General features: G+C 49.1%; 1 protein-coding gene across 2 annotated transcripts; it reads right to left on the reverse strand.

Moving 5' to 3' along the window:
* Positions 1-1152: 1152 nt before the first annotated feature.
* Lss (lanosterol synthase) lies at positions 1153-22712 on the reverse strand. 2 transcript variants are annotated; one of them, XM_060369322.1, is made up of 22 exons: positions 22635-22712; positions 22284-22452; positions 20480-20585; positions 18951-19059; positions 18242-18363; positions 15676-15772; positions 14731-14866; positions 14081-14189; positions 13534-13652; positions 12605-12702; positions 11948-11975; positions 10537-10593; positions 9861-9932; positions 9334-9384; positions 8628-8777; positions 7995-8091; positions 7270-7375; positions 5415-5480; positions 4744-4824; positions 3537-3707; positions 2611-2689; positions 1153-2056 (listed from the first exon to the last, which is right to left on the reverse strand). In XM_060369322.1, exons 1-22 carry the CDS (start codon positions 22646-22648, stop codon positions 1925-1927), a joined length of 2169 nt encoding a protein of 722 aa, XP_060225305.1. In that variant the 5' UTR covers positions 22649-22712; the 3' UTR covers positions 1153-1924. The 2 variants fall into 2 exon arrangements, with proteins under 2 accessions (XP_060225305.1, XP_021488803.1); XM_021633128.2 differs by having other exon boundaries at positions 20447-20585.
* Between the last annotated feature and the right edge of the window lie 517 nt (positions 22713-23229).

Consider the following 23229-nt stretch of genomic DNA (forward strand, 5'->3'; position numbering starts at 1 on the left):
ACATTTAGAGCATGATGCATGTTTTATCAGCTGTTTACCGATAAGGGAACTGATCCTGTGTCAGTGTACACAGTGTATACAGGTCATGACTGGGAATTCCAAAGGACAGTTGCTGTCGCTAGGGGGGGATCTGCGGCTGGCAGAGACTGAGAGCAGTGCAGTGAATAGCACAGGCTAGGATCCAAGACAGGAAAGTCCCGAGTCACAGCACAAGGAGGTAGTGGTGGAAGCTGGGCAGGAGGCAGATGGCACAAAGCCTCAGGGTATCTTACCATGGCAGAGGGCAGCCCTAGAGGGCCCTGAGCAGGGAAAGGGGTAATCAGACACAGCTCTCTGGGCCAGGGAGAGGTTGGAGCTACCACCAGCACAGAAAGTAATAGGGGTGGTAGGTATTAAGACTAAGAAGGCATCAGGCTGGACCCTGCTCACCGTGGTCAGGGAGAAAAGTGGTAACTTCGAGGAGACACATTTTCCGCACCGAATTCTGCCTGCATGCTGGCAGACACAGTTAGAAATCAGGGATCCAGAACTCACCCCAAGAAGCATTACCTCAGAAATCTGGCCCTCCCTTGAACTCAAAGCACAGTTGGCATAAGTGTTGGCAATGGCCTTTGGGTATCACGAGCATTTTCCTGGGTCACAGGAGAGCCACAGCTGCCTGGCTGGCTCAGTGGGTCTGAGCGGTGAGCTGGAGTGGTCAGCTGCCCTTTCTACAGTGCTGTCCCACAGCAGGGAGCACTACAGCTACTATCTGCTCTACCCCTGTTATTCTATGCCTGGATTCCCCTGTGTGCTTTTCTGAGAGGCCAGGACATCAGGACACTCATGTCCCAGAAGCCAATGCAATGTGTATGAGCTTATAATCTAGGTGCAGAATTGGATGCTACATCTGTCCTTGCCGTAGAAACTCAGGATGCTCCAGGATGAAATGTCAGGGGAAGGGGGGGAATATTGTTGTTGTTAACATTTTATTTTCAACCTTTATTTTATGTGAATGGGTGTTATGCCTGCATATATGTCTCTGTACCACATGTGCAGTCCCACAAAGGCTAGAAGGTATTAAATCCCCTGGAAACTGAATTGCACAAAGTTATTAGCCACCAAGTGAGTGCTGGGAATCAAACCCAGGTCCTCTGAAAAGAGTCGTCAATGTTCTTTTCTGCTGGGCCATCATTCCAGCCCAAAATGTCTGTTTATTAAGGGAGTCAGTGATCATTTAAATGACTTTTAGTAACATTTTTAGGATAAAGCGAATTTATATTTCCTTCCTGGAAAACTGGTATGTCATACAGTGATCTGGTCATGACTGTTTTGGGGGACAACAGACCAAATTCCAAAGGACAGTTGCTGCCACTAGGGGCAGATCTGCGGCTGGCAGAGGCTGAGAGCAGTGCAGTGAATAGCACAGGCTAGGATCCAAGACAGGAAACTAGGCACCGGTGAACTAGGCACCTACCTCACTCCCCACTGAGCCTTTCTCTGAGCATACCAGCACCACAGGGTTGACATAACTCCCCCAGCCCAGCAAGCAGGAGTCTGGTCAGGGGCTCATTCTGTAGTAGACAAGGGAGACTATGAAGAAGCCAGCTGCTCCCCTCACAGAAAGTCATTGGTCATGAAAACTCTATAGCCTCACTCCCTCAAGAAGGATATACCAGGAGCTGCAGAGTACACTCTTTCTCTTAGAATTCCAAGGATTGTCTTGTTCCCTTTCTCACTGAAGCAAGTCTTAGAACTAAAGCTATACTGACAAGTGTCAAGACACCAACCGTGACCCTATCCCCAGCCTCATGTCTGCCTAAGTGGGGCTAACAAGGCCTAAAGTGGGGCTAAGAAGGCTCCTATCACCTTGCCAAAAACCCCAGTCTCTCCAGGAACTCTATGGTGATGATTCTGGCCAGCTGCAGCACAGACAGATGTGCGTTCAAATGTGACCGGCGAGGGTATTGTCAGGGTATAGGTTGGAGAAGCGGCCCAGGGCCCAGATGGGGAAGATGTTCCTGTAACTTGTGTAGCTGATGGCACAGGACTTGTTGAAGACCCCAGGGATGTTCTCCTGGAAGGACATAGAAAAACAAGCAGCTAAGAAGCTTCTCTCTGGATGATGGTCCTGACTATTGAATTTCCCAGCCCCAGGCCAATTCTGCTTAGGGAGAGCTGATGAACCAAAGATAAGTAAGCGCAGGCTGGCAGCACTCCTGCTCAACCTTGTCCCAGCTCAGAGGCTACAGCTTGAAGTACACATTTTTCCTTGGAATGTGTCTAATAACCCCACAGCCACAGGGACACACGGAAGCCCATCCGCATATCTTGTCAGTGAGGGACCACCCCCAAGAAGCACACGGGAGAGCTGTGGTTCTGCAGGGAAACTTCAAGTTTCTAGTCCTTTCCACAGCCACTTTCTTTTACAAATAGCAAAATGAGCTCAACACTTCAAGCCCCAGCAACACATCTTAGGTCTATAACCAGGACAAGCCTCTGCTTGGCAGTGTCCATATGCCAGATCTCCAAAGCACTTGTAAAAGGAGTAAGGGCATAGGAAAGTGTGTGAAAACTAATGGGCAAGTTGGAACTCAATGCTAGACCTACTGCCCAAGGCCCCTCACACACCTGAGGCCAGTCTCCATTGGGGAGCTGCTTTTCCAGCAGACATCTGATTCCCCTCTCCTGAGCAGTGATGTCAGGATGCCTGAGGGACAAGAAGATGGGTATGAACATACCTAGCACGTGGCATGCACATGCATCCCAGAAGAAGGACAACAAAATCTCCACTTATTATGGCAATGAATAGGAAAGCCTCAACAACCAGAATACCTGAGGCTCCTGCTATGATCTTCTCAGGAGCCCTGAGAAACAGAGCATGTGCAAGTATGGGGACAGACAAGTGGGCATACATTTCCTATAGACCTGATTCTGTTCCTGGAAGACATGGTTGACATGGCAACATGGCTGGCACAAGGCGCTGCTAGACTCTCTAGAGAGGAAGACAAGTCTCACGCCTACTCTGCTCTCTGGAAACCACAAAAGCTATGTGCTCTGATGCACTTGCTGGCAGGAGTGAGACACCCCATGGACTGAGGATTTGACAGAAGCCAAGGCCAGCAGTGGGGGACTGACTGGGAATAGACTGATGATAACACTCCTGGGATAACGTTCATGGGATTACTGTACACATGACTAAAGGGATTTCAGGAAGCTCTCCAAATGGTTCCAACTTCCCCACCACAGACGTCTCTCATTTCCCTCAGGCCCCAGCTTCTCAGTCAACAAATACTGACTACCAATGGATAGGTAGAGCATTTCCAAGAGATAAGTCTCTCTGTGGGGTACCATGCAGCCGGACAGGCTGCCACTTAGCCTAGGAATAGGTTATGTGGTTTCTGAAGCTGCCTGCATCCACAGTTACAGAGGAATAATGAATGGCTCAGTCCTGTGGCTACTTTCACCTCTTCCCACATCTGTACGTACCCCAGGCCACCTCCTCAACAATGAGTGTCCCTGGTATACATGCCCAAGGATGGTCCCGTTGTCCTTACCTGACAGCCATTAAGCCCAGCAGGGCCCAGCACGTACTATGGACCTGGGACCTGGCACTCTGCACGTACCGCCGTTGCTCACAGGACTCGAAGTCCTCCCCCCAGCCTCCATCTGCCATCTGCTGGGACAGGAGGAAGTTGCAGGCCCGTGATACTTCTGCACAAGCAGCCCTGTAGAGAGAAGAGGAGATTGGAGACTCCAATCTTAGGAGGATCTAAGCCCTCTCTATCCTCCCTTGACTGGCTGCCTTAGGGTCAAGTGAGGGGCCTGTAGAGGTGAGTGGATAAGGCTGTGCATGCTGCTGTGCATGCCTCACAGAGGTGCTGAGCAAACACTCTGCAGCTACATGCACGTGCAGGCTGATATGTGAGCACACTGAAACAGACCCAGGCATTCCTGGGTTGTATCTGGCTTAGCACAATATCCCTACTCCCCAAACTCACTAGATCTAGAAGCACTGGCTAGGACAGCCAGAAGCTGGGCTTGAACCAACCCCTGAGATTCTAGACCCTACTCCTTTCTCACTCAGGATAAGAGACAGAGCTGTATAAGACTTTGAGGTAACCCCTACCCTAGGCTTATGAGCCAAGAAAGTAAGTCCTTCAAATTCCCTTTCTCAAGCTGGGTGCAGTGGCACACGCCTGTAATCCCAGGACTCGGGGAGACAGAGGCAGGCAGAGCTCTATGAGTTTGAGGGCAGCCTAGTCTACAAATTGAGTCCAGAACAGCCAAGGCTATACAGAGAAACCCTGTCTCAAAAAACAAACAAACAAAAACAAAACAAAAAAAGAGTTCCCTTTTTCCTGAAATAGTGATCTTATCTCATTGTTTAAAATATGAAACAAAATAAAATCAAGTGTCAATGGGGGGAAAAACCTCCATGGCAGAGCATTACTGACCTGGTTAGTTTTACTGTCAACTTAACACAGAGTCACCTGGGAAGAGAGATCAACTGAAGAAGGGGGTAGGGTCCAGCCCACTGTTTAAGAAAGCTATCTGAGTAGGGTTTCTCTCTTAGTTTCTGCTTCAGTTCCTCTCCTAACTTCCCTCAATGATGGATTATGACCTGAAAGTATAAACCTAAAATAAACTCTTTCTTCCCCAAGGTGCTTTTGGTCAGTGTGTTATGACAGCCACAGAGTAACAGACCAGAGAGATGATCATGGCGCTGCCCTCACTTGCCATCAGCCTGGAGGCTGCACTTACCCATCTTGGTAGATATGCCCCATGCAAGCGAAAGCTTCCAGGCCAAACCAGGCACCATAGGTGAAACAAACCCCCCAGGACCTAGAGGGAGACAAGAGAATGTCAGGCATGCTCTTCATTCCAAGTGAGAGTACAGGTACTCTACCCAGGTACTGGGACAAGCTCAAGTAGAGAGGGCAGAACTGGAACGGAGCATGGGGTAGTACATGCCTGCATTCCCAGTACTGGGCTAACCCAGGAAGATTGCTAATTTAAAGCCAGCCTGAGATACACATCAAGATCCTGTCTCACAAAACCAAAGAGAAAGTAAGAGACAGAGGAAGAGGATGGAAGGTTGGGAATGGAGAGAAAAGAAGGAGGAAGGGACTTTGGCAGTTGCTAAATGCAATCTGTCACAGACATCCCAGACATGCCCTGGCTCAGCCACAGCTTCCTCCAATCAAGGCACTGATGCACACAGCTTCAAGAATAATCACATTAGGGCCAAGAGCAAATGCACCCCAACTGCCTCCCTACAACACAAGCTTTCAGCATAATGAAAGAGCAAGCATCAGCCAAGGAACATGACCTACCAGGAAGTCCCAACTTCCTGAGTCTCCCAGGAAGAAGGCAGTAAGGCAGACTCCCAACCCTGTGCACAGGTCATCCCCTTCCACCAAGTGCCTACTCACCCCTCCCAAGAGCCATCAGCTCTCTGCATCTTTTGGCAGAACTCCAGGCCTTGATTGAGGGTCTCCCTGCAATACAGTTAGCCTGATGAACACTACAGGCAAAAATCACAAAGCCTTCCCCAATCCTGCCTACACAATAGTCTCAGAACAGGGAGGATGGCAGCTCTAGACACAGAAAGGGAACACAGACTGCCAAAGTTCAGAGGAAACACAGAGCGAAGACAGACTTTGGAGATGAGGTCCACATTGGAAGTAGCTCTGAAAACTATCAAAGCCATTGATAATAACATTAACAGAGAGCCTGAACAAATCACATAAAAAACTACACTTGAGATGGAGCCTGGTCCCCTTCAATCATTTATAGCAGTTTTTATTTTAGGGCAGAAAATTCTTGAGGCCTTTTATTTTCAAAGGTGGAAGCTTAGCTGAGTAGGGCATTGATGCCCCTCCCAGCATTCCATCTCAGGTCTGCCTCTCCTCAATCTCCTGTTTCCTGTCAGCACAGGATCCCATGTGAAATCTCCTGGGACTCTTTTCCCTCTCACTGTACACCTGCATAGGAGCAACTACTGACTGCCACATGCTTAACCTCAGTCAAGTTCTTAGGAGAGCAGAAAGCAGCTACATTGTTAGTCAAAGTATCAGAAAACTGGTTTCTAGCCCAGTTGGTAATATTGAAGTTCTTGATCAGGGCCACCACAAAAGTCGTATTTCTCAGCACTGTTTTGCAAGCTCCTGTGAGGATGGTCCATCAAGCTCTGCTTTTGGTGTTCAACTGCTTTCCTAGTCCAAAGTTACAAAGCCTTCTACATTCCTCCCAAAAAGCATGGTTAGGTCTTTCACAGCAATCTCTCTTGGTACCAGCTTCTGGATTAGTTATTTTTCTATTGCTGTCATGAAACAACTTACAATTGGGCTTACAGTCCCAGAGGGTGAGATGGAGGTACTTGACTGATGTTTCATGGGAAAAATGAGATCAGGCTGAATGCTAGTAACTGAGCCATCTCTCCACACCTTACTTTTTTATGTGCATTGTCGCATATTATTTATGGTTTTTTTCTTTTCTTTTCTTTTCTTTTTTTTTTTTTTTTTTTGTGAACTGTCTCAATGCTAGGACTGAGCTACCTCCCTAGGAGCTCTTAGCCAGGCCTCTCAAACCACAAGGCTATTGCCACAATACCCACAAAGCAAAACTAGATTGTTGTTGGCCACAAAGCAAAACTAGATTGTTCCTACTGTTAAAAACACCATATGCTCTGGCAAAATTATGCTAAGACTAAAGTAGAAACTCTTCCCTTGCTAGCTGGCTTCATAATACTGAGGATAGCATGCAGCCTGTTGGGTCAGAACTGTCCCCACAGTCTAGCTCAGCTGTGGACCCTACTTGTTACAGTATAAACATCAGGTAAGACAGGCCCATTAATACAATAGTAACACAACACTAACATAATAGCAATAGAATACAGCTTCACTGTTTCTGCTATGATGTAAGGCCCCTCCAGAGGAAGAAAAGCACATGTGCTACTTTAAGCCAAGGCAAAGCTCATGGCTAGGAAAATCATAGGGCCCAATAAGAAGGCCATTGCTATTGTTTTATTAAATAGGCATGATATACCCCTTTTAAATGTTTGGGTTTATGCCTTATATTACTGTTGCCTTCAGCTTCTATCAGTCACAGAAAGAAACTATAATGATGAGAGATATACCACAAAGTCTCATAACTAATCAAGCTCTTGAGACAAAGTAATTGTTGCTCTGTCATAATGGCCCAATATCCCACCACTAATTGAAAAAAATGAATAGAGAATGCTGTGGCTGACTGTGGCCCTGCTCAGGCCTGCTCTTACTTCCTTACCTGACCTCTGCTGCCCTATGGTCTGGGAAGTGTTCATGGAAATGCTTCAGTGCCTGCATCACTGCTGAGGTACACTCTACATATGTGTAGTCAATCATTATGTCACCTAGAAAGGGAAAGAAGGAGGCACCTGAGCTCCACTATGGCCCAGGGACAATAGTTCAGGCCAGAATTTGGCAAACAAGAGTGTTGAAGCATGCAGGACTTATACCTGGACTTTACCCCAAGATCACCTTGGGCAATGTGGCTGCAATGGGCAGAGGCCTGCACACGCTACAAGACTCACACATAAAACAGCTGAGCTATTACTACTACCAAGTCCACCCCCCCCCACAAAAACAACAACAACAACATGTCTGAAAGCTCAAAAAATAGGATAATTAGAAGGCATGAGGGAACACGATAAGTGTCGGAGTCAGTGAGGACAAAGTGTGCCTTGATAGACTAGAACCTCAGTGACAATGCAGAGCTGTGGCCCAGCATTCCTTGCCATAGGTCCCCACAAGTGCTGGGAGTCACTGAGTGCATGCAGCATGCATGGCCGCCTTAATATAGCACAAGGCCCTGGGGATAAGCAGCAGAATGTAACCTCAGCCTAGGATCTCCATGGCTTGAGACAGAACAATGCAGGTACTCCATACTCTGGGGCTCAAAGAGGGCTCTGCATGGGTCTGCTAGCATGCCAGGCCTGCTTTACACACCATGCTGCTAGTCCACCCACTCACCAAAGACCTCTGAGGGGTTCAGCAACTCCAGCAAATGGCCCCCACGCTTAGTCTCGTAGGTAGCAAATCCTCCATCAGAATTCCTCATGTTAAGCAACTGAAACAATTAAGAGGATGCTTGGAGAACTGAGCACACACGATACAGCATGACTTTGCCAAAGTACCACAGGTCTGACAATCAACAGGACAGGAATGAGTGATAAGCCAGTTTCGTGCTTAGTAAGTGTCCAATGCAGTGACACAACATCTGGATGTCAGGCCAATACAGATCTCCATGGGAAAATATACACAAGAAGCAGATGTGCTAAGAGGACTTTACACAAAAAAGAACAGACATTTCCAACTTCTCTCTGGATACCCAGCAAAGATCACCAGCCCTCCCAACTGAGACCCGCGGAAATCTCAGCACAAATATGGTCAGTTACTTGAATCTCTCAAGGACCACAGATCCTTGAAACGTCTGGGACTGGCCAGGCACCATCTCTTACATCACAGAGCCCTACGCACATTCCCAGCCGAAGTCTCAAAGGTCTAGCCCATGGTTCAGTCTTAGACTATGATGTCCCACACCCTAGCCTTAGTCTGCTAAGACAGAACTGTAGAAGCGGAAGCAAACATAATGTAGGTACTCACCACAGCCACAGCATCATAAAGACGCTCTTTGGGGACGTGCTCTGTGATTGAGGGACACTGCGTCTGCAGCAAGAGCACAGCCTTCAAAGCCTCGGCTGTGCAATCAGCAACAATCCAGCCACAGTCCAGAGTGCTGAAGGGAAAACCACCCTGCAGAGACAGAGTGCAACAGTGCTCTTCCTCTACAGAGCTGTAATGCTCAGGGCAAGGCCTATCTACCACCGCACAGGGGCACCTAAGTTAGACACAGTGGAACAGACTTCAGCTTCAGCACAGGGACTAGCTAGGACTTCATGCCCATCTAGAATGCCCTCAGATCTCAGCAATAAAAAGTGATCTGGGACCTAACCAGCAGCATAGGTGCCCTATAGACCCCACGACAGAAAGGCAGCAGCTCTGTCAATGTCTCATTCCACAACCTGCACTTATAAGTAGGCCCTTACAGCAAAAGAGATTGATGCTGGTTCTGAGTCCATTTGCCTTGATCTCAACACTCAAGCTCACTGTCCAGCTCTTGGTATCTATGTGTGCTCGATACCTGAACCACCCTGAAGCATGGCCACAAAGGTGCAGGCTGCCTCAAGGAATGATGAAGCCCCTGATAGGAGGGATCTACGGAGCAAGAAGCCGGAACACCAACAGAAATCCTCCTCCACGGGAAGACAGCTGAGCCCTCTGTGGGCTTGAGTGGGTTGCCCATACATACCTTGTGCATCTGGCGGTAATACTTCTGATAGTCGGGAAAATTGTCTGGGACCTGGATAGCAGAAAGGAACATATGTGGAAAACAGAAACAGGCTGGCACCTGGGACCCTGTGCTGCATCCACTGCTGGCCACAGTCAGCACAGAATGACACCCATGAGACCCATCAATTTATCACTACTAGGAAATAAGATTATCCAGGGAGGGCTGAACAAACCACTCTCCTGCCCAGCTCTCCTGAGTGGCATGACTCAGTTCGACAAGAGAGCAAACAGATCTACATGTGTGCAGTGGGGTCCATTCAGATGGGTTTCTAAAGGCCCATCACCCAGTGTTTGTCCTGCGGCAGGCCTGCTAGGGAAGCCAGTACTGACTCACTACCTGCTAGTGAAAAGCCACTGCAGGCCACGGCCAGAGCTACCTTAGGGTGACCAGGTACATCAACATGGCACAGGACAGGGCAGGGCAGCACAGCACAGAAACAACCTAAGCTCCGGGCGCAGGACAGATGAGGAGGGGCATGACCTCACCTGTGAAAGCCGCAGGAATTCGTGAGCCTTCTGCAGGCAGGGTAGAAATTCAGGTCTGTGGTGTGCACCTGCCTAGAAGACAGCAGGAGAGCACAGCTGAGCCAGTCTTCCAGTGTCCTGGCAACATCTTGCCGCCCCACTCCTACTCCCAGAAACTGACACAGCTTAAGAGTTTTCTAGGGTTTCCTGATGCTCTCAGCTTTAAAGACAGAAAAGACAGTGAGACATGACTAAAGACTGGAATGGACGAAAAGATCCCCTGGATAGTTACCTGAGTCCCATCTGTTCTTCCAGGCCCTACACAGCCACCCCAACTTGGCCTAGGCCCTGGGTTGTCCGAAAACACCCTCAGGATTTCACTGACCTCATCCCCACCTGCAGAGAAACATTCTCTCTTACTCAAGTAACAGCTACTGTTTTAAGAGCCTCAGGCCCACCTAGCCCAGTACCACCCTACCCATCATACCCTAGGCTTGTCTCCCAAAGCCCTAACCCAGCTTAGCATTCAGGTTGCCAAGGAAGGCCAGTGCTTCCTGGGGATTATCAACAGGGTGTTGGGAGCCAGGCAGTGAGAAGCCCAAGGGACAGGCATGTATCATTTCTCTCAGGGTGTATGTGTGGCTCACACACACAGGAAGATCAGGTGGGGGCTGCACAGAGAAACAAAGCCACATACCTCCAACATTGCTTGGATAGCAAACGAGGTGTCCCAGACCTGTGATCCATTGGTACCCTGCTCACAAAGAATGAACTGTTATAGCAACCCCATCCACTGACTCCTAGGATCCAAGGGTGTCAGAGACGTACCCAGTTAATGCTCTATACCAGAGTCTGAGCCCTATGCGCCCTAGTGGCTGACACACGCCTGAAAGAATACAAAGTCTTGTAGGCAGGCATGGGTAAATAGAGCCTTTATAGGCCCCAGCAGAACAGCGCTTTCTCAGGACATATCCAGGACCACATGGTCCCTTGAAGGCTCCTCCATACCCCATGACAGCATGGTACCCCAGTTGCGGGAGAACCAGAAACAAAGTCCCTTCATCTCCAAGTATGCTTGAGGTGGCAGGGACCCAGCTGACATATTACAGAGCAAGGAAGGACCACATTGAATCCCACCCTGGAAGCCTGGTTTCCTGAACCACACTGTTGGGTCTTGGTGCAGGAAATGGATGATCAAAGACACACTGGGTTTTATTCTCTATTTTCAGGACTCTCTAAATATTTGACAGAAACCCCAATTCTCAATCCTACATAGTGATCTCAGACCCTAAGCTCTCTCATAGCTCCTTGGGGGCCAAAGATGCCAGCTAAACACCTGATCAGAGAGCACATCCACTGTTCACCCTTTGGTCAGAGCCCTAGAAAGATCTAGTAAAATCTGACCATACATCACATGCTTTCTCTAACATCACGTTCTATATCTCCAGCAAACCATTTCCTCCTTGCTCTGTGCAACTGCAGATACAGCATCCTTTAGCACTTAAGGAAGTTTCAGGCCTGGGCATGCCCCTCTGACCTGGAGGCTCCTCCTGTACTGGTGGCTACAGAAGGCACTCTCTACAAGCTGAGAACACACAGCTCCTAGTAACCTGCCAGAGAGGCCCATTACCTACCCAGAGCCACTTCTCCATCACAGTAAAAGGATGAATGTTTCTATAGGGACTGAGCCAAGTCTAGATCTATCATGGATTAGTCTACCCTGATGAAGGACTGCAGATGGACATGTAGAACCAGAGACCAGGAGGTTCCCACAGCCCCACAGACACGAGGACTGAAGTGTAACTCAGTCCCTTCTCTTTTACTGCAAGTACTGTATTGGGGGAGTCACTTTTTCTTTCATTTTTCATGATTTCTCACCTCTGCTCCATTTTTTTTTAATTCAGAAATATGGTCTTGCTATATATAGCACTGTCCAGCCTCAAACTCAATCCTCCTGCTTTAGCCAACTGAGTGGCAGTAATACAGGCATGTGCCACCACACCTGACTGTCACTTTTGTATCATAATAAATGCAAAAAGTTTAAAAATAAATAGACAAGCAGAGACGGTTACAAAGAGAGCCAGCAGCCTCAGATTTACAGCCCTTACCTGCATTTTCATGCCATCAAGGCCCAACCTATGGAGATAAGAAAAGGTTATGTCAGGGACAAGGTGAAAGCTGGAATTCTAGGTGTCCACCAGGAGCCACACACAAGCAAAAGAGCACACAGATCTCCCTTGGGAGCATCCATACCCACCTCCCCTTGAAGCTGACTTCAGTGCTGCCCAGCTGGGCTTACAAGGGCTACGGTCAACAGGAACAAGACAGCAGCTTACCCAGGGGGCACTGGCCTGTGCCAAAGCTTCTACAGCCAGCTCTACCTTGCTATCCTCACCTCATACCATGCCACTGAGAGAAGATGGCCTCTATGAGCACAGGGTTTCCTGCTATGGTCCCTGTGACAGTCCCTCCCTTGGGTACAATCCAGGGCTGACAAGCCTCTTGTCCACCAGTCTTCCTCACAACACTCCCAGACTGTTCCCAGGCTTCCTGTCTCTGACTCTGGGAACAACCCATAGTTACTGCTAGGTAAAAAATCTTCCCAAAGACAATCTAACTGGTAACACTCCCGATTCCATATACTATTCTCAGAAGCTTGACTCTGGCGCCCCTAACTAGATGAGGCACAGGGGCCCAGCATTATAGCTGTATGTCCACAGTCTGCACTCGGCACCACATCCCAGCCACCAGTTAACCACACTCACCAAAGGTAATCTGGGATCCTAGAGACATGCTCCTGGAAGGCAGAGGAGGACGGACCATCCACTGACCAACGGACAAGCATGTTGATCGTTTTCGAGATCTGCAGGATATGTGGCCATCAGGACCCATGCAACTTTACCTTGGGGCAGGGCCCCATCTGTTCTAATAGGACATTCCTAAGAGTTCTCTATACATTCATGTCCCTAGGAATAGACTCAAACTAAATAAAGCTAATATGTCATTCAAGATTCTAGGCCAGCTTAGGGTATGACAAGGAAGGACCCAGAGTCCACAGTCAGGGAGGAAGAAACTCAGTGCTAGCTGGGTTTATCCAGCAAACCTATGGGCAACCCACCACAGTACAGTAACCAACATCCTGATTGCTTCTCATCTATGAGGACACCTTTCTTGCTGGGTCTCTACAAGCTCTAGACAGTATGCCCTGACTACCCAGCTTCAGGCGTGTGCTCCTTGAGATCCCTAAGCATGTGCCCATTTGGCCAGACTCAGGAAGTGAAGCAAAATCAGGAACTAGAGGATTGGGGTCCCCCAAACAGATGGGACAGACCAGAAGTGGAACACGTTGCAGCCCTAGGCATCTATAACCTTATATAAGGAGTAGAAGGTGGGTTATCTAGGGTGGGATCTGTGAGGAGTAAGGAGGAAAAAACATCCCATCCAGCTGGCCAGAGAGCTCAGGAAATAGTCTTCCAGGAGGTGCTCAGACTCTCAGACAAGAGCCAGGCAGGGCAACGGGAGGAAAAAGCTTCACTGAGGCCAGAAAATGAATACACTGACCCAAATGGAGATGTGCCGGGACCGGGAAATACACCTGTCTCATTCCTAGCTCTACAGAGCCTACCTCCTAGGGAACCCACAGGAGCTCACTTCACCAAAGCTGCTCCAGGCCCCAGGGGTTGTGAGCACTGACCGGACCAATGCTGATGCTCTTAGTGAATCGGTCATCAGCGGCAATGTGATCATACAGCATCTGGATAGCCCACTGGCGCAGGGTGGTACTGTGGAAACGCTCATACAGGTTGAGGATTCCTGCAGCAGAGAAGGCATTAGTGGACACCCAGCAACAGGAGAAGGACCTGCCATTCCTGGCCAGGCTGTGCCCTAGGCCTTCAGAGGGGAACAGGTCCTACACGGCACAGCATCTGGACCTCTCTTTTCCCCTGGGACCCCTCCTCCTAGCCTGCCTCATGTGCTTCCTCCTTCCCATCCAGGAAGGTTCGCTTCATACCTCCCACCATGGCCCTGCCCTGCCTCGGTGATACTAAGGGGCTATCAACAAATAGCAGCTGGTCCTTGATGGGGGACCAGAGCAAAGCTATGTCTTTCCAGCTCCCGCTCCAGGGACCAGCACAGAGGTCATTTACTGCATCGGCGGAGAGAATGAATCAATGTGGAGAGCTGAGAGACATCTGAACTGTGTGCTCCCCAGGCTCTCCCAACCCTCAGGCGGCACCCACCATACACCACATGCAGCAGCCAGCTGTGTGGCGTGTACAGCTCATCGGGGGACACGTTGTTCCTCTGTGCTGGCCAATCGATGCTGGCATAATCCTCCACATAGAGCTCCTAAAGGGCAGGGGACACCTGAGTACCGCGCAGAAGCAGAGAACATGCCTCTCAGGCACACAGAATGGACTGACTCGAAGCAGGAATGGTCTTGCTGCACACTCTCAGAGTTCTGGGTCATGTCCTTCTCAGGGGTTAGGGACACCCAATGAACTACCACTACAGGGTGAGAAGCCCAGCTATTTCACTTATACCAGCGCTAATCTGAGGAGCTGTCCCAGCCCTATGAGCCTAAATCTAGCACAAATCCTGTTCCCAAACTCCATCTCAGGGCTCTTTCCCAAGAACAGTAACTGCAAGGATAGGCTAGGCCTGCAGCTTGTGAACTCTCCAAGTCCCACTGGAACACTGAGCAAAAGCGGATACTTTTCCCACAGCACAGATCCCTCTCAGCAGTTTACATTTGTTTACAGGTGAGAAGGCAGGGGACTCCTCAGGACCCCAGAGTACTGAGAAGCAGTTAAGCTCCAGAGGCCCAGGCCCCCAAAGGCTGTGTGCCACTTGCTCACGAGGTCCCTAGAGCTTATAACATAAGGCTTGCCTGGCGGAGGCTCTGAACCAGTGGGTCCTCTAAGGCACTTAGCCGAGTGGCGTAGCAGTAGCTCATGGGCAGATAGACCTGCCGGCAGTGACACCAGAGAGTGGAGGGGTGTGCAGGTACCCATTCAGGAAACAGCCTGGAAGAGACAGGCTCTGTCAGCAGGACAGAAGAACATAAGCCTACACGACTAGCAGCCCTGAGGCCTGGGCCCTTCCAAGCATGGACACTCGCGCTACTGTGAGCGCATTCATCCATGTTTGGGCGCCCTTGCATTCTACATTCTAATGCCAAAGGACTGTGGAGTTTGTGCGCCACATATGTGGAGCTCTACGTTACAGGGACAGAGACCAGAAGCCCCAGGCTTTAGTACCCAGCCCTACCCTGGCAAGGCTTTCCTCTGCCTGCACTTGCCTCCCTAGGCAAGTCTGGCCAGGAGAGCTGCCAATGGGGCCAATGCTTTTATAAGACAGTAAAAAAATAGAACACTGACCATAGGTTTCAGTTAGTAAGGAATAGACATTGGCTCTGCTGAGTAAATATTGAAAAAACAAAATTAAAAAAAAACACCAAAATTTAGAGATGCATATGGAAATTCATTAGTAGAATATCTAGGATTTCCCAAACAGTTACCACAAATTTAAGAAAAAGAGAAACAGGGATGGGGAAGGCTCTCCCCTTTACTCCTGTATATGCTCCAAGTTTTTGTAATTACCTGGCATCATCTGTTGTCTATCCCCACAAAGCCCAAGCCACACGGGTTCTGAAATTACCCTGCAGGACCCCACAGCCCGCTATAGAGCCAGGTGTTTGATGCCTTGCTTTTGCCTAAATCTCTTTCTATATATCTGTAGAACACATGAGGGGCCTCTAGTGAGATGCTAATTGACCCCATTAGGTCCTATCAATCTATGAGAGGGCAGTACAGTAGGCAGAGGGCAGGCATACCACATCTCAGGGAACAGGGTATTGAGTCCTTCCCAGCTATAAACATTCAGGACAGCCAGCCAGAACTTCCCCCAGGAGGGGATGGCCGCTGCACCACCTGGAAAGAGAGAAGGAAAAATCAGCTACCAGTCTGTATGAATACTGGCTTGCAGCTTTCTCTTTCTTTCTCTTTCTCCTTCTTGCACAGGTCCAATAATTCCCAGACGAGAAGCCGTATTCCACAGCTTCCCAGGACACCGCAGCCATTGGGTAGAAACAGCAGCCAGGAACAAGTGTGCCTAACCTCGAGAGAGCTGTTTATAGCCCCTATCCCCAGGAAGGAACACACGAAGGCAGCTATTTGCACAGGTAGTTCAGGGAGAAAGGGTCCCAGATACACAGAGTGGCATGTGGCATGAGCCTGGAGAAAAGGGAAGGGGAAAGGATGCTTGGCTGCTCTTTCTCCAACCAAGACCAAGCTACACATCTGTATCTTTCCATTCAGCAGATAGCCTGGCACAAGTGACTCCGGGGCAGGCTAACATGCAGCTGCACATTCAGAGCCTGCTCTGCCCCTACCAAGCAATAGTTGGTTCTCGCTGCAGCACATGGCAATGCCAACTTATACACATTTTATGAGTTCTACCCTAAATCCAAGTATGTCAAAGTCAAAAAGACGGAGAAAGCTACTAGTTAAAGCATGAGGCAAGCACATCCCTCATCTGGGCAAGCATGAGAACAAGTGAGCAACGGGAGAACAGAGAGCACACTGTCAGTAACATCAGGGGTTGGGGATGACTTACTTAATCACAAGACTGCAGAATTTCACAATGCAGCCAGAACACTTCACCTAGCCTGGGAAGTCAGAAAGAAATCCTGAAGGAGTGAAATTTAAGATATGCTGTAAGTGCAAAGAGGAGCTTCCAAGACAGCATAGTGAGGGTGGAAAGGGCGGTGAGAGGGTAGAGTGCATGGGAACCCTGCAGGAAGAGGCAGGAAACCACATTGACAAAATGAAAGGAGGTCCTCGAGCAAGTAGCAAAGAGCGAGAAAGGAGTAGGGGGTCTTTGAGAGGCGGGGTGCGGGACCACATGAGGTGCTGCAGAGTGACAATGCAAGATAAGAGCAGTGGGGGCCACGCAGCCCACCGAGGGCTGGAATGGTCTTTAAGGCCCACGGATGAGGAGAGAAGTAACTGTGCCTAGTCTCCAAGACAAGTATAGAGGGGTCGAGCAGACCCCCTCACTGGGGCTGCTAGCTTACAGCTCAGCCACCTCCAAAAGGCAGCCTTCACGGACTGTCGCACAAGTCCTGGATTAGCATGTTGCTTCTAAACCTTTACCAATTCATGAAGAAAGCTGAATATAAAACGCCAAATTGTGCCAGGCATGGTGGTGCACGCCTGTAGTCCCAGAACTCTGAGAGGCAGAGGCAGGTGGATCTCTGTGAGTTCGAGGCTAGCCTGGTCTACAAAGTGAGTCCAGGACAGCCAAGACTACACAGAGAAATGCTGTCTCAGGGGAAAAAAAAATTGTTTTGAGCTAAAGATATAGCTTAATTGATAGAGTGTTTCTCTAGCAGGCACAAAGCCCTGAGTTCAATCCCCACCACCACATAAACCATGCATTGTAGTGCATGCCTATAACTCTAGCACCAGGAGGTAGAGGCAGGAAGATCAGGAGTTCAAGGCCAACCTCAGCAACATAGTGATTTCATGGCTAGCCTGAGCTACATAAGACCCTGCCTCAAAAAAGAAAAGAAAAAAGAAACAAACAAACAAAAAAAAAAAAACCTCCCATTGCGTCTAGGCTAAGTGGGCAAAGATACTGGCCACACAAGACTGGTAATCTGAGTTTGATCTCTGGAACTCAGGTAAAAATAAAGAGGTAAAAACAAAAGTTATTCTCTGACCTCTTCATGTGCACTGTGGCATAAACATAGACACACACACACACAAAATACACCCATCTCATAAAACAAACACACACATACATTAATTAATTAATTAAATTAGAAATAACAAAATTAAAGCTGGGCATAGTAGCACACTCCTTTAATCCCAGCACTCAGGGAGGCAGAGGAAGGCGGATCACTGTGAGTTCGAGGCTAGCTTGGTCTAAAAAGCCAGTCCAGGACAGCCAAGGCTACACAGAGAAATCCTGCCTCAAAAAACCATAAATAATAAAATTAGGGCATGAGACATGGCTCAAGAGACTTAAAAGCACAGACTTCTCTTGCAGAAGACCTGAGTTCAGTTCCCAGAACCCACATGGCGGCTAGCAACAGTATCTGTAACTACAGTTCCAAAGGATCTGGTGCCCTCTTCTAGCCTTCCCAGGCCCTGCATGCATGTGGTGCACAAACATCCTTGCAAGCCAAAACATCCATACACATAAGAATAAATCAGTCTTTTAAAAATAGTTAAAATTAATAATAGTCATTATTAATAATATTAGTAAACAGCTCAACAGTTCCCACCTACACATGTGTTTTTCTGAGTGATTCAACTAGAGGTTCATCTAACTAACTCCCAAAAGGGCTCATTATGTCAGCATGACAAAAACCTCACATGCCATTCGGGACATACCTTTTTTGTGAAGAATGTTCCGAGCACGCACAAGGTCAGGATCATCAGGTCCAATACCCAGGATTCTGAGAGCCACATAGTTCAGGGCGGTCCCAAACACTGTAGACTTGTCCTCAACGTGCCTAATGGAAGTATGAGACTGGTGGGAAAAAGGCTTCTGTCATCTGTCACTGTGTCTAAGAAATAAAACAATACTGGCAGTGGAATCTGCCTAGAAGAGATTGCTGTAATACCTCCCACCAACATGGGAAACATGGCTCAGGAATTCCCAGGGGAAGTTTAGTTCATGCAATGAGAGATATCCAATTGCTCCAAAGTCACCAGGGCAGGGCCTGCCCTGCCCCTCTGCTCCCAGTGGGCACCACATCAGGAAAGCACATTGAGAAGGCTCTGTGGGGGCCTTACACTGGGTGCCATCTCTGCTCTCTGCTGCCTCCACAATTTTAAAATATGATGTCCTTCACTTGGCATGTGAGTCTCAAGAGGCTCCCACCTATGACACCCATTCACAAGACCAGAGGTAAAACTGTGGCCAGGCTGCACATAGGTACCAGCCTACTCTCCTCCGGCCAGGCTTTCACCCACCCCACCCTAGGTCCTTGGTTACAGTCACTCCACTTCTCAACAGCTCCCTGAAAAACCAAGCATGAGCTACATAAAAACACATACAAGCACACACATGTACCTATGTGCGGCTGGACATACTCACAGGCCCCAGCCGCCATCAGGAAGCTGCACTGACCGCAGGTACCGCACCATCTCCTTCTTGTATTCGGCTGGCAGAGGGATGTGTGCCACGTGACACGTAATCAGGAGACCTGTGTGGTGAGAAGGATGTTCCACACTAGGAACAGGTACTAGCCTTGCTACACCCAAGCCCTTCTTCTTGAGGACCTTCTCTCTGACAGTGCTGCCCTGAGGCTTTCCTTCTCATCCTCAAGCCTAGGAAGGCCATTCTTTCCAGGCCCAACCAATGACTTTGGAAACACCAGGTAGAATCCAGTTAACACTCTCAGGCCAGGGCCTGCAGAGCATTTAAGACACCTCCCACAAGTGCTCTGAAGGACTAAGAAGAGTCAGTTCAAGATCAGCGTGACCATAGGGGGCAATCAGGTCTTGTTTTAACACCTATTTGGGACTGAAATACTAAAATAGTAACCCTTGACAGGATAATAGTTTTTGATTGTTTGTTTGTTGATTTTTTTTTTTTTAAAGACAGGGCTTCTCTGTGCATCCCTGGCTGCCCTGGAACTTTTCCTGTAGACCAGAGTGGCCTTGAACTCAGAGTTCCGCCTGCCTCTGCTTCCTGAGTTCTGGGATTAATGGGTGTGCCACTACTGCCCAGCTGGGAGAACAGTTATTGTTTAGATTGTACTGTTCTGTTTTATAAACTATTTGCATATATGTGCTATTTTGAATATATGGGGAGAGATGACACTGCACAAGAAATCTTCATCCTGAGCCTGGTCCTCGGATGCACAGCTCCTATCCTCATCACCCACAGAGCAGCTGCATATCATATGCCCATGGTATGGCATAGGAAGAGAACCAAAGGGCAACTACTACAGAAACAAAGCCGTATCTTCATAAGAATTCAGGCTACTGATATAGCAGAGTTAAAAATAAGGAAAAGGTCTCAAAGCAAGAATATGGCTTCCTTTAGAGAAACATTTCCAAGAGTCTTACACAACCAAACTAGATGAGAGAGCAATGTGTTCAAATTTAATCCATCTATCACACCTGAACCTGTGGTGTCCCTGCCAGAACTCCCCCAGCCATCCTTTGACAGCAAGTTCAAAATGGATATCCTACTTCTCAAACTGCACGTGCATGTCCTCACCCATAACCTTGCTTCTCTACAGTACCCTGGCACTGGCAGGGCCTTCTACCTAGAGTGCCCTTTCCATCCTGCTCTGGGATTCAAGACCACCCACCCCCCTCTCCTAGGAAATTCCTTGCTTCCATTATTAGAGTACTTGCCAAGCTACCCCAGGCTAACTGTGCTTCACCATGGTTCCCTAATCCCGGCCGCAGGATGACTGGGATACAGGCCATGCTCCCCCAGAGCTTTTCCAATGAGCTCCTGGGTTTGAACCTGCCTGACCAAGGTAGGTCAAGCACTCGCCCCACCCCCACAGGCACCCCTGCACACACCCTGGTGATCCAGAACAGCCTTTCCCTTGAGTAGAGGCAGCACGCTCCTACCTGGCAAGAGGAAGAGTGGACCACCGTAATCACCTGCCCAGTGTCCGTCCTCAGCCTGCAGCTTGGCATAAAATGTCATGCCATTCAGGGCCCCCTCATGAGCTGTCTGAGCCTTGGGTAAGTCCTCAAAATAACTCCTCTGCAAAGGGAAAGAAAAGATGAGAGCTGAGGGTGCCCGCTGCCACCAGGATCCCTCTTCATTCACAATCAGAGTCAACAGGGTGAATCTTAATTACTTTCAATTTTTCAGCCGTTTCAATCTAAAACAAGAAAGTCTTCAATGACAGTATCACCCCATTTACAATAATAAAATAAAAAGCATTTCCATGTTGTCACGATTTACCTTCCAGCCACCCATCTGAAAATTCCTTCAAAACTTCAAGACATCTTAAATAAACACAACACAGAACAACAGTGCAGGGCACTGTTAATGCCCAGTTAATACTGGGACTATTCCTTTCTCAGAAACAGCTCATACAATAGCATAGCGGTTCCCCAGAGATGGCTTTCCCAGCTGATGGCCAGGACCCATAGGAAGCCTGTTAGCTACCTGTTCCATGACTAGCTGAGCTTCATACAGCCATGGATGCACACAACCAGAACATCCGGTCAGGGTATTTCATCTTGTGACTACAAACAAAATCACATCCATCTTTGTAATTCTCCTATAAATCAAAAGTTATTAAAAAAAAAAAGGTGCTCAAAAATAAAACCAAGTTAGGGCAACTTCTTCCACAGGTCTCTGGGATGGAGGAACTGAAGAAGAAGAAGAAAAAAAAAAAAGGCTGCTTCAATTCATGTCTCTGGAAGGAAGCACCGCTCCCAAGTCCACATTTTTTGTTGCTGTTTTCAGTTTTGGAGACTGAACTGAGACAAACGTTAACCATCTCTCTCTTTCTTTCCTTGTTTATTTGTTGTTGTTTTGAGATACGGTCTCACTACATAGCCCTGGCTGGACTAGAACTTACTATGTAGACCAGGTTGGCCTCTAACTCACAGAAATGCACCTGCCTCTGCCTCCTGAGTGCTGGGACGAAAGGTCTGAGCCACCGTGCCCAGCTTCTTTGCTTATTTTCTGAGACAAGGTCTCACTAAACTGCCCAGGCAGATCACAGACTTAGATTCCTGCCACATGCTCCAGAGTGGCTGGGATTACAAAGATGCCCTCCATGTCCAAGATTACACATCTTTAAAAAAAAAAAAAAATTATAAGGGGCTAGAGAGATGGTTCAGCTGTTAAGAGCAATGCCTGCTCTCCCAGAGGTCCTGAGTTCAATTCCTGGCAACCACATGGGATCTGGCGACTCTTCTGGCATGCAGGCACACACGCAAGCAGAATACTGTACACATAATAAATAAATAAGTCTTTTTTTATTATAAGCTTTATTATTAAAAAAAAATACTTGCAAACATACAAAAACATCACATTCCAAAACTAACCAGACATAAAGTTGATCGAACTTAACTTGTCTTTTGAAAAAGGAAGCTATGAAGCTTTACATTAACTTTTACACTTTCAGTACCCAATGTATTTTGTGCATTATTCCACCACCAAAACAAAAACTCCGTGACAGAAGGAGAACTATAAAACAGCAAGCTTTACGTCTCCTTTCACAACTCGTGTCCGTTATCTGCACAGTCCCTTCCTCGCCCCCTTACATTTAGCTTTTCTTCATGCTACACTATTCCCACATGTACACTGGTTTACATACATGCATCTCTTACTGGCTGCCCGCCCGATTTTTGAACAAGGCTCTCCACTGTCTCAGGACTCTGGCTCAGGAAGGCAAGGCGAAGGCTGGGAATGAGCCGGGGCCCGAAGAATCACATCACTTACTGTGTCCAGTCCCAAAGAGTGGGCCTCCAGCCCGGTCTGTGGTCGACCGGGGGATTCCTCCTCTTGGAAATACGTCCATCTCTGCCGACCCAGCTCATTGCGGAGCCGCCAGCGGGTGAGGTCAGTGGCCGGCTCGGTTTTATAGGGTCCCCCTCGACGCCTCAGACACCTGGGAGGGAGGGGACCAGAGAGAGGGAGCAGCGCTCGTCAGGCTCCGCCCGGGTGGGATGCCTGCAATCCAGGCACGCAGAGCCGCCAGCCAGGCCACCCTGCTGTCCAGGCACCTTCCCCGCCACCGCCCTGCCGAGTCCCCGCAACACCCCGCGGGGAGGCCCAGGGTCCGGGACTCACGTGCCCTCAGTCATGACGGCCGCTGCGCTCCGGGCCACGGGCTGGTCTGCGCCTTACCTGACTGACAGCCGGGCGCACTGCGCAGGCGCGAGCCTCGGCCGACCGGAACAGCTGGGTGAGCCGATGCCGGAGCGGGCCAATCAGAGCCTCACGAGGTGGGCACAAGAGATGCACTGCAACCGCAGTGGTCGGGGGCAGGCCGCCCGACGGCGTGAGGCTACCAGGGGGCGGGGCCTGAGGGGGCGGGAAGCCATTGAGGGGCGGGGCTTGCGGGAGGGGCGGGCCCGTGGGAGGGGCGGGGCCGACCCCTTCTGGAGCCGATAGCCTTGGATTTCCCTGGATGTTCTCAAGTGGGATGTCTCCAAGGCTGGTGAAGAACGGTCCCTCCGACATCTGCAGAAAAGAAGCCACGAGTGCTTCAGAAGTACCCGGGAAGCTCAAATGGCCCGAGGTGGGAGCGGAAACTAGCTTTGATCCGTGGTCAGCAGGGACCACGCAGGAAGCCGAGGCGCCAGGGACTACCTTGGGGCAAGGGGTCTTGACCCTGACGAGCGGAGGAGGCAACTACAATGACATGTGGTTGGGAAGAGGGCCA

The sequence above is a fragment of the Meriones unguiculatus genome, chromosome 16 (genome assembly GCF_030254825.1).
Source record: "Meriones unguiculatus strain TT.TT164.6M chromosome 16, Bangor_MerUng_6.1, whole genome shotgun sequence".
NCBI lineage: Eukaryota > Metazoa > Chordata > Mammalia > Rodentia > Muridae > Meriones > Meriones unguiculatus.

Coding starts and splice junctions, on each gene's coding strand:
- Lss (XM_021633128.2), bottom strand. Junction 8,778..9,333: donor ATTACCGCCAGATGCACAAG/GTATGTATGGGC, acceptor CTGTCTCTGCAG/GGTGGTTTTCCCTTCAGCAC. Junction 2,057..2,610: donor CCAATGGAGACTGGCCTCAG/GTGTGTGAGGGG, acceptor ATGTCCTTCCAG/GAGAACATCCCTGGGGTCTT.